The sequence below is a fragment of the Mchenga conophoros genome, linkage group LG10 (genome assembly GCF_057382185.1).
Source record: "Mchenga conophoros isolate Kocher_MC1m ecotype Shallow Benthic linkage group LG10, M_conophoros_male_GT1.1, whole genome shotgun sequence".
NCBI lineage: Eukaryota > Metazoa > Chordata > Actinopteri > Cichliformes > Cichlidae > Mchenga > Mchenga conophoros.
Genome location: NC_140535.1, coordinates 25,447,638 through 25,459,606, shown reverse-complemented (window position 1 = coordinate 25,459,606; position 11,969 = coordinate 25,447,638). Strand labels below are relative to the sequence as shown.

The 11,969-nt window shown below is 35.4% G+C and overlaps 1 protein-coding gene across 1 annotated transcript; it reads left to right on the top strand.

The window, feature by feature from the left end:
* The first annotated feature begins 355 nt into the window (after nucleotides 1-355).
* Nucleotides 356-5,039, top strand: LOC146566033 (uncharacterized). Its single transcript, XM_085289561.1, has 5 exons — nucleotides 356-432; nucleotides 685-744; nucleotides 998-1,312; nucleotides 3,073-3,351; nucleotides 4,872-5,039. Exons 1-5 carry the CDS (start codon nucleotides 417-419, stop codon nucleotides 5,000-5,002), a joined length of 801 nt encoding a protein of 266 aa, XP_085145687.1. The 5' UTR covers nucleotides 356-416; the 3' UTR covers nucleotides 5,003-5,039.
* Nucleotides 5,040-11,969: the final 6,930 nt, after the last annotated feature.

Genomic DNA, 11,969 nt, shown 5'->3' with positions numbered 1-11,969 from the left:
TTTGGAGTTAGTGTCTTCTCTCTTGTCTGCAGCTGGTTCAAAAGGCCTCTGCACCGAAGTCATAGAATGCATTTTTATTCCTTTATGACACAGTTTGACCCTGATATTACTTTTTAATTTAATCTAATGCACTGATTTTATTGTTTTAATTTAATTTCAATTATTAGAGTTTATTTTTTAAATTTAATTTAATGTATTGTTGTTGTTTTTTCTCACGTCAACTGTACAGCACTTTGTTTTCAGCTGGGAGTTGTCTGAAAGTGCTATATAAATAAATTGCTTGCTTGCTAGCTAGACCAATTTGTACAGCTGTGGGTGCAGTAGCTGCTTTCTTTAGCAGCAAGGAGGATGACCATAAGACAACCTTCAGTCTATTAAAAATTCACAGTGCAGTCTCACACTACCACATAGAACACATGCCCTCCTTAAATGGTGAGTGAAAGCTTTTAATTTGAATTTATGCAGGTTGATACTGATTAAAACAAGATAGAGCCTTTAAAGTTTTATTTCACAAAAGTATTAATAATCACACATGTATGCTATTCTTTAGATATTATTTAACCTTTTTTTCATTTATACAAAAAGAGCTTTGTATGTAACCTTGTAAATGTTTGAATAAACTAGGGCGAGCACAATTTTAAATATAGTGTGACATGTTTCAAAATGTTGACGTCTGTGTTACAGAAACAATGATTATCATCTACATTAGCATTGCAGTTCTGGCAACAACAGCCCTGGCAAAAGGTATTCAGTTTAATAGTATGTTGTACTCAGCTTTCAATACACAAATATTGATTGAATGACCTATAATTAAAAAATTATTTATTATAGTTAAAGATTTATATTTGAGGATTACTTATAGTACTTACAGTGCAGGTAGCAATTATACTGGATTAGCCTAAAATTAAAATATATAATTTGTCAGTTTTATTTTATTTATATATTTGGTTTCATTTCAATATATATTTTACATAATATGGTTTTTTTTTTCTTTTAGGTTCAGGTGAATGCATTTTCTCTGAATCTTCTGCAACTTGTTTTGGCGCTACAGGACAGCCGGTAATTTTTCATCTGTCATATAAACGTGGTACTTCGATTGTAATAACGAAGGATGACAAACACAGGATTTTGAAAATAAGCAATCAAGGGAAAGTTACATTAGATAAGGAATATGTAAATCAATCAGACAGCATAGACACTGTAATACTCAAAGTAGGTGAAGCCTCGAAGAAACATTCTGGACATTACCAGTTGGAAGAACATGATCATGATGGAAAGTTACTGAAAAAAATTAATGTATATCTAAAAAAAGGTAAGTTGTTTTTTTGTTTGTTTGTTTGTTTTGTTTTAAACTCAAAATTATGTTTAATGTTAAGATATACAAACTGTTATGTTTTATTAAAAGATTTATAAATGCACACATTGCAAACCTAGTAAATTAAAAACATGTCTGAGTATTACTTAAAAATCATAATAAATGTTAGACATGTAATAGACAATATTTCAGCCTTAAATAGACATCTTTCATAAGTTGTATGAATTTTAGTTAATTTTAGGAACTGCAGCAATGTGCTTGTGTTTGATGATGGACTGTAAATTGGAAAGTTAACACTGATTAACAATTTAGAACCAGAATGCCAGTGATGGAGTAGCTCACAGTTCATCAAAGTTATTATCTGTAAAATGACAAATCTGATTTTGACATAGAGGACAATTTGGTGTCTACTTAGGTGGTAGTTTTGGGCAAATTTCACTAAAAGGCAGATTAGGTAATCACTATGAGCAAGTTTGATTCAATTCTCACCAATATTGTAGAAGGATGATAGTCAACTAGCCATGCCATAAGCTCACTGGGTGTTAGGGCTAATAATTAATTTTAATTTTTAACCTTTAAATCTGCAAATGCAAGAATGTTTTGGTACGTTTGCTTGCAGATGCAAAAATGCATAAATACATAAACTCTACTAGTATGCATTTGCTCTCAGTCAAGAAAATTAAAAAACTTTTTTTTAAAGAAAAGTTTGATTAAGTCAAGCAAAATGTGCTGTTTCGTTACTGTCGACAAATTCAGTGAACTTACCTTTTTTAATATTAATGAAGATGTTCAGGTCACAAATATGTACTTCAGTTAAAAAACAAACAGTTTAATTTATTTTATGACTTGGCAAACAAGAATATCTTGAGGTATAATCTGTTTAAGGCTTAGCGATTTGGATTGCATTATTATTATCAGTTATGGATTTGATTCCCTATAGATTCTCATTGCGTTCTCATTGGCGCCACTTTGTGAGTGACCACCATCACTAAGCAGCTTATCAAATATATTACATTTGTACAAATTAATTGCATGCTGTTGGTCAAATGTTTGTCCGTGTTGTCTTTTTGCGATCAGTGTTGGGGTCATTACTCAAAAAAGTAATAATTACACATATTACACAAAACACCTTACTGTTTGACTTTTTACATTATTATATGAATTTTGACTTTTTTTTCAAAATGATCCAAAAAAAATTTTCTTAATGTGGCGCTAATACTTCTTCATATAAAGCCAAAATCACAACGCAAAAATGAAAACCAGTACAAAAAGACTTCAGAGCACAGTGATTCTACTTTAAAAACATGAAGAGGTATGAACAGAGTGCAGCCTAAATGCTCATCAGTTTGTTATTTGTTGAAGTTCAGGGTCTGGCTGGGCTGGGGTCAGCATTTCACTCAGATTTCACTCTAGATATACCCGCTGTAGACTGCACCGCTATTTTCCTCCACACAAAAACTGAAATCAGCTGACTGAAGCACACTGGAACCAATAATTCAGATCAATAGACATTCCAAGGAATTTGAGTACTGGGAACCGGTTCTCTACAAGAATGAGTTCTCGATTCCCATGCCGAATCCTGACAAAGGCTGAATTGGACCAAATACAGTAACATATCATATCTGATGGGATTTAAAAGTATATAGCTCTCAAACAGATATAAATTACCTAGACAAACAAAAACGAATGCTTACTCTGAAATTTGTTACCTATATTTCTTTTCTTTTTTTCTTTGTCCTTTTTTTTGTCTCTTCTAGCTCCAGTGTCAAAGCCAGGCCTGTCTCAGAAATGCTTGTCATCAGAACATATGAAGATCAGCTGCTTCTCTGAAGGAGATGGAGTACAATTCATTTTGAATTTGGATGGTCAGATACTTACACAAAGCAAAGACAACAACCAATCTCCATACATCGGGACATCCCAGTTTTCATATCTTACTGTTGACTTACATGTGAAGCAGATTGGAAACCTTAGTTGCCAAGTTTGGAATAATATTAGCAGAAATGAAACAGTTATTCACCTGGCAGCCTGCAAAGGTAGAGTATTTTAAAATCTATTGCTTACCATTTCAATAATATTTTCTGATATATCATTACATATTTTACTTTAAAGGAATTTAAATATATATGTGATAAAATTGTCATTGTGCTGGGTCTGTAACCCAGCATTTATGTTTTTTTGGACTTTTTGACCTTTTGTTCTTATGATGGTAGAAATTGTTTCTTAGTCTTTTTTTTCAGTTTCCTCGTTTAATCACTTGTATTTCTGGTTCTTAGTCACTTCAAATCAAATCAAATCAAATCACTTTTATTGTCACATCACATGTGCAGGCACACTGGCACAGCACATGCGAGTGAAATTCTTGTGTGCGAGCCCCACAAGCAACAGAGATGTGCAAACACAACAACACAAACGAGCAAAATACAAGAATGGCCAACCTGAAACTAATAAATATATGTACAATATATAATAGTGTATGCATTTCTGGATGTGTATACTAAATATTTTCCTACGTGTGTGTGTGTGTGTGTGTGTGTGTGTGTGTGTGTATACACATTTTTACAAATTAAATAGTAAAAAAAAAAAAAAGAAGAAAAAAAAAGTCACTTGTTCTTTTAGTAAGTTCCCTTTCACGCCCAGTTGCCTGGTCTTGAGTTTGTATCTCCTGTGTTACTGATTTTTGCTTCTCTGTGTTTTCTATCATGTATAGTTTTGTCTCCATTTTTATTCATCTGTTTTCAAGTCGTGTCCCTCGGTCATTCTGTTTCTGATATTTATACAGTGTACGTCTCAGTGTATTGTATTAGTTCCAGCTGTGTTCCCTAGTCTTTCCCATGGCCTTGTGATACGGTGTGTATTTAGGCCCACTGTCTTCCTCTGCTCTTTGTTGCGTCGCCCTAGTTGCTGTGTGTTTCCCCGAGGTACTTCATTATTTCTGGTTACTCTTAGCTCCAAGTTCCAAGTTCTTATTTTCCTGTTTCAGTTTTGTTTACTTGTATTTAGTGTTCCTGAGTTTTTGGTGTTACAGCAAAAAAGCTGCCCCCTTTAGTTCATCCTTTTGTATTTAAGTCCTGCAATTTGCTGGACAACCTCTGCCTGCCACACAGGTGGTTATGACAAAAACAGATTACATTTCAGCCTCAGTGTCTTCAAATTGTGGTATTGGATGTCACTTATGAATTCTTGTGGTTACAAATTATTTTACATACTATACATACTTGCCTACTGGTGGCGCCAGTGTCCGGCAGCCTCGCCTCTGTCAGTGCGCCCCAGGGCAGCTGTGGCTACAATGTAGCTTGCCATCACCTGTGTGAATGTGTTTGTGAATGGGTGGATGACTGGATGTGTAAAGCGCTTTGGGGTTCCTAGGGACTAGTAAAGCGCTATACAAATACAGGCCATTTACCTTTTACATGCCCTATGATCTTACTGTATATTCAACATCAGGTGGATGGAGCAATGGAATAAAATATAAATAAATATCTGAGAAGCATTTTGGTATCTTTCATTTTGTCAAGATATTCAATATTGTCTGACATTTGCTTTTTAATTTCAGATTCTGTTAAAACCTTGACAGTGGCTGTGATAGCAACTGTCATCACGCTCTTTATCGTTGTGGCTTTGAGTTTGGCTGTAAAACAGTTTTGTAAAAAAACAAGACCAACAACTGTTGATGAGGGTAAGTGAAATACTTACACATTGCTTGAAAAAAAAAAGACTTTTAAAACAATATAGCTTCCTCCAAAACACAATACACTTTTTTGTATATTTTTCCCTCCACAGATGATGTTGACAGTGACATTATCTACACAGATGTTAGAGTGATAAGTCCTAACAAATTAAACAAAATCAACTCAGGAGAATCAGCTGGGATAGGTTCCAGCACTGACGTTGACTCTGAAGTGGATCAGCCATGAAGAAGATGAATGGATGAATTTTTTTGCTTGTGTACATTTTTTTTGTTATTGATTATTTGTTATTATTATTTGTTATTAGTTTTTTTTTCATTATTGAGTTATCCTAATTACTCAAAGATTCAGCAATCAAAAGGACTAACATGAATGATAACCAAAAAACAATTTTGTTATTGCTGTGAGGAACATGTTAGAAGAGGACAAACTGAAAGACCCTGATCATTTTTAAACTCAAGATGGAGACAAAGGTAACCACATTGCACGATACAGTATGTTCTGTGTTTAAAGTAGCTCCTTTTAGGAAAATGGCAAGTTTGTGTACTTTGTCATACACATTGACAACACACACATTTATTTACAGCTATATGTATATATATAAATAATGACTACATTAAAAAAATCTCTTTCCCTTTCAGTATATTAGTGTGTCTCTCTGTTTTATTGTATCTTTGTAGATAAAAATAAACATCCTAGTCGTTACTTGCCTGAAGCAGAGACTGTTAGAATGGAAAAAGTTGTGGTCTAAACACACTAGTGCATGTTTGGTTCTTATGTCTTATTTTAAACTTCCTGTTAGAGTCTTAACAGAGTTTGGTATACCATACAAGACATGGAAAAAGTGCTTTAAGCATATGTCCACCACAATTCTGAGAACACAGTTCAATAACAGGAAATGAGCTCTTACTGCACACCACATATCTCATGTTCTCAAAACTCAAAATGTTCACAAAACTCGAACTAGAACACGGCCACAGGGGCAGGAATGACATGAGACACAACTGACTGGGGGAACAAAACAAAAGACATGAAGACTGTGCTAAACACCAAGGCACATGAAAAAAACTTAAGAACTAGACTTCAAAGTAAGAGAATTACTACCAGTAAACAAATTTTTACTGCTGTGTTATAGAAACTAGGGCTGGGCGATATGGCCTAAAATCCATATCGCGGTATAATTGAAGTCAAATGAACACTGAGAGTTAAAAACGGTCTAAATTCTTTCATCTATAATAAAATCATTAGCGTTGCTGCTTTACCAGGTGTAACAATTAAGTTTAACATCCAGGCATCCATGAAAACAGAATTTATTAAATTTAATGGAGTTAGAAGTTAACAGGAAGTTAGCTCGCTAGTTTCCACCTAAACATGATATAGCATGTTCTGACTGAGAGATTTTTGAAACTAATTCAAACGTACAGCTCTGCTACCACTTCCAACATAAATGAAGACAGAAAACTAAACAGCAGTGACGTTTGCAGGGTTACTGAAGTTGGACTACCTGGTATATAATGTTGTGCTACGTGATTGCTAGTGACACAGCAATGTTGCATAACATTAGCACAGTGAAGCTGGAGGATGAACGCCAACTTTTTTTCCACTCGATAAAAGTTAATGTGAGGGATTCTGGTGGTTAGGGACAAATGCAATCGCATAGCCGAATGCTATACATGGGCCAAACTTCAATCAGGAGAACAACTAAGATTATTCATCCACAATATGAGGTTAGTTATTAATATACTGCAACAACATGGGAATAGAGAATTCAACATTAATGAATCAATGTTACGGAAGTGGAGGAAGCGCAGTTTTTGGCTTTCCCCATATTTCAAAAGTGCTTCATCTCTTTGCTATGACTGTCGCACGCAATCATTTGCAGATGATAATGGTTGTAGCCGCTGCAATGCTTTCGACCAAAACAGGCGCAGCTTGATGACATCATCAACATGCGCTATTGCGGTAGAGCGGTATAGTCAAAATCTCTATCGTTGGCCAAATTTATATGGTTTCTATCGTATATTGTTTATATCGCCCACCCCTAATAGAAACAATGAATTCCTTCTACATGAGTATTGCAGTTCTGACAACAACGGCTTTGGCAAAAGGTATTCACTGTAAAGTAAGATATATTACCTGGGTTTCAATAAAGACACACTGATTGAGACTGCGGCAGAAGGCAATCATTTGCACTAATAAAAATAAAATTTAAAACATTGACTTTTAAAATATAAATTACAGTAAAGATAGAAATCATCTTGAATACTCAGCCTTCTTGGAGTTCTTGGGAGGGGTGCTCAAGGGTGCTGCACCTGGATACTCTTACTGGGGGACTTCAACACTCACGTGGACAACGACAGTGAGACATGGAGAGGCATGATTAGGACCACCTGATCTGAACCCGAATGGTGTTCCCTTACTGGACTGCAGAAAACAACAGTTTGGCCAAAGTGAACAGGTTCAAACATAAGGGTGTTTTGTTGCTCCACATGAATGCCAGTGCTTAGGGTACTTGTCTTGTTGAAATATCCAGCCCCAGAGCAACTTCAACTTGGTCACTGATTCTTGAACATTGTTCTCAAGAATCTCCTGATATTGACTGGAATCCATGAACCTTCAACTTTAACAAGATTCCCAGTACGTGCACTGGCCACACAGCCCCACAGCATGATGGAACTGTCACCACATTTTACTGTGGGTAGCGTGTGTTTTTCTTAGAATGCATACTGTCTGTTGTTATGTCCAAATAACTCAATTTTAGTTTCATCAGTCCACAGCACCTTATTTCAAAATGAAGCTGGCTTGTCCAAATGTGCTTAATCACACCTCAAGCGACTCTGTTTGTGGCATGTGTGCAGAAAAGGCTTCTTCTGCATTACTCTCCCATACAGCATCTCCTTCTGCAAAGTGCGCTGAATAGTTGAACGATGCACAGTGACACCATCTGCAGTAAGATTATGTTGTAGATTATGAGCTGGTCTGTGGGTTGAGTATTTTTCTTGACCTGCCACTTTGGGCTTTAACTAGAACTGTGCCTGTCGTCTTCCATTTCCTCACTATGTTCCTCACAGTGGAAACTGACAGCTGAAATCTCAGAGATAGCTTTTTGTATCCTTCCCCTAAACCGTGATCTTGAAAAAACTTTGTTTTCAGGTCATTTTAGAGTTTTTTTGAAGCTCCCATGTTGCCACTCTTCAGAAAAGATACAAATAGGAGAAACACTTGCAATTGGCCACCTTAAATAACCTTTCTCATGTTTGGATTTACCTGTGTATGTAGGTCAAGGGTCAATGAGCTTACCAAACAAATTTTGTGTTCCAATAATTAGTGCTAAAAGTATTCAAATCAATAAAATGACAAGGGTGCAGGTGCCTAGTTTAGTTATTTAAACTAAACTGTAACCTTTAGCAGTAATTGTAACAGATTTTTGAAGTAAATCATATCAAATCATATCACTGTCACCAGGTGGGGACAGTGCAATGCACCTGATGGGGTACAAAGTGCTGGAGGACAGGGCTGTGTTGACTGTAGACATTTAAAAAGTCCATATGGTAGATGAAAAAAACTGTGGGAACTAAACTGAAACCGGAATATTAGAAAGGCAAAAGAAAGGGGTTGTCATGGTAGGGTAGGAATGTGAGAAAAGAATCTATACACATAAAACATGCGCACACAGACAGACACACACACACACACAGTGAAATTTTATAACTTCTCCAAAATACTGTATATACTATGGAGAAAGGTTTGCATCATAGAATAGAATGGAATGCCTTTATTGTCAGTATATAGTTGTACAGTGAGATACAGAGCAAGGCAGAAAGCTTATTAAATGTTTTAACTCTAGTGATACAATAATTTCGCAACTGTAAAATCAGCATTTTTGTCATATTTAAAAGGTAAATCGAATATAATCTGTTTTGTAAGCTATTTTCCTTTAAAATACAGTGTGTGGGGTTTTTTTAACATCATAATTATAACAATCCATGATTATGTGGATATGCATATTAGATAGTTTAAGTGAAATACAAGCCCACCAGAAAGGCAGGGGAAAAGCCCTGTAACTTACTTTAAAACAAAATATGTTCCCCAAGATGGTGGGCAGAGCTACAGACTCATGACACCCTTACCCAGTTAGCTAGCGGCTAAAAACCATCACTACTTAAGCAGTTAGTAAAAGGACAGGTAACGTTTTGTTGCACTGTTACACACACAGCATTTGTTTTGTTTTAATTCTTCAGTTGCAGCAAGACAACTTAACAATGTGTAGTTAACTGTTATTGTTCAGGGGCACAGGCAGGACTGCCTGATTGTAAAAACCCTTGATGTGAAACACAAGAGTTGAATTGCAAATAATGTAATGATCCGTACTAGCCACATGATGGGGCCAAAATCCCAAACTGGAACTTGGGCCTGGGGCCAAAATCAGACCGCAAAGACTCCAGCCCCACTCTACTGACATGGTATGCAAATTTATAAGAACTCCCTGAACTACCAGAGCTTTTTCTCTCAAGTTTTACTTCTTTTACTTTTCTTTTTTGTTCTTTCTTTGTGTCTTAAAATATACACGAGTCAGTTAGTGTATCTTCAGCTGAGACACTTAAAATAGAAAGCGCTGTGGTTTTAGCGTAATCTGGTTTTAACATCCCACATTAAGGAGTTAACTCTTTTCACAAACTCTCATAATGCGGTGTATGTTGACATCATCTACATTGCAAGAGCGTAAATGAAAAAGAAAAATGGATAAGTAATTTAATGGTATGTCTACAAAGATCCAGACTTTGTGGACCATTCTGACTTTTTAGCCTGCAATGTCAGACAGTCAGATTTATATTGTTTGGAGGAGCAGCATTATATAATGCTAAATAAATGCTCAGACAACACTGACAGCACTGGTCAGTTGCAATGCTGATCTTGGACCAATCTTGTTATGAAGACGTAGGAACAATACTAACAGGATATCAGATCTTGCTTTGTACGTAGTGTAAAACGTACCGTTGAACAGTCTTTCATGTGAATTATTATTAACAGTTTAATCTGGAGATGATTTCTGTGCTTCTAAACTTGTACTCAATACAGCAGCTTGAAAATGCATATTTAAAAAAATGTATAGCTCTAAATTAGCCAGCTACTACAGTATATGTACATATTTGTACAAGTACAGAAAAAAATATGATACTGCCTTAGTATGACATCAGTGACTTTAAATAGATGCTTACTTATTTCTGTCCAAACCAAAACACCATAGCTTGTCCCACCCTGCTGCCACAGAGAAGGACTTCTGCTGCAGGTCTTCTGGGGCGATCGTGGCTCAAGAGTTGGGAGTTCGCCTTGTAATCGGAAGGTTGCCGGTTCGAGCCCCGGCTTGGACAGTCTCCGTCGTTGTGTCCTTGGGTAAGACACTTCACCCGTTGCCTACTGGTGGTGGTCAGAGGGCCCGGTGGCGCCAGTGTCCGGCAGCCTCGCCTCTGTCAGTGCGCCCCAGGGCGGCTGTGGCTACAATGTAGCTTGCCATCACCAGTATGTGAATGTGTGTGTGAATGGGTGGATGACTGGATATGTAAAGCGCTTTGGGGTCCTTAGGGACTAGAAAAGCGCTATATAAAAATACAGGCCAGGTCAGTAGTGCTAAACTTATGTCTCAAAAAATGTAGTGAAACAACTGTACTTCGAAAAAACAACAAAGAATTCTAAAATATATTAAAAAAAACAACCTTGAAAATTCATGCAAGAAATCTTTTTACAACTTCTTATGTCCTCATGTTCTTTCCTTCTATTTTGGAAACACATATTAGTTGTGTTATGTCATATGTGCAGTAGAAACAATATTCTAATTGTATCTCAACAGAAAATGATTTTGATCTACATGATTGTCACAGCTCCAGCAATCATTGCTGTGGCACAAGGTACGCTTCAATTATTTATGTAGATAAAAAATTCATACAGCTTTTCAATTAATTCACAAAAGCATTTAAATATTTGATTGTATTATTCATTGTGTGGTCTGATGTCATAAAAGCATACATAACTATATATATATATATATATATATATATATATATATATATATATATATATAAATGCTGTATAACATTACATTAGATAATGGTTTCATTAGTTGTTGCATTGAAATAGTCATTAACAAGTCATTTCAGGGATATGAGATGTGTTAGTAACTGTAAAAATAAACCATTTGAAATGTATAATATTCAAAGTATATGGTTTTCACTGTTGTAAAAATGAATGACAATGGTTAATTTCTCCTTTTCTTAATTTTCTCATTAGGGTTATTGAAATGCAATCTAACTGAACCTCGACCCCTGACGTGTTTTGGATTTTTAGGAGAACCACTCATTTTTTACTTACCTACTATTCCGTATACAAGGACAAGCTTGACAAAGAATAAAGATGTCATTTTAAGATTAAAAAATAATTCATTAGTTAATATAAATGAAAACTTCAAGAGTCGTACATTCTTTGGAAATGGAATATTCAATCTAACAAAAGCAACAAAAAATGACTCTGGAGAGTACACGATGGAACAATACAATTCTACTGATGGTGTGTTATTGCACACAGTTCACATCTATCTGGCTATACTAGGTAAAACCAAACAATCACTGTCTTCAAATAACGTATGTGCAATACTAAAGTAAATGTCAGAATGTGTTATGAAGCTAAAAACAGAGGGAAAAATAACTTTTTCAAACTGAGGACTTTATGTCTGAAAGGTCACAAAATTCAAAACCTGCAGGTTTTTTTTAGTCAGTTTTGCAGGTACATACGAGTTTCAGGATTATAATTATAGTATTTAATACATGTTATTTTATTTTATTATAATTGGCAGTTATATATTATAAAAGACTTCCAATTATAATCAAATCAAATTATTGTTCATATTCATACATATTTCAAACATAAGTATGTATATAAAGGCTTTAGAAACAGATAACAGGTTGTAGAGC

Bases quoted from the DNA above. Each gene is read 5' to 3' on its own strand.
- LOC146566033 (XM_085289561.1), top strand. The intron at 1,313-3,072 runs GTAAGTTGTTTT...TGTCTCTTCTAG, and splicing joins TAATGTATATCTAAAAAAAG to CTCCAGTGTCAAAGCCAGGC. The intron at 3,352-4,871 runs GTAGAGTATTTT...TTTTAATTTCAG, and splicing joins TCACCTGGCAGCCTGCAAAG to ATTCTGTTAAAACCTTGACA.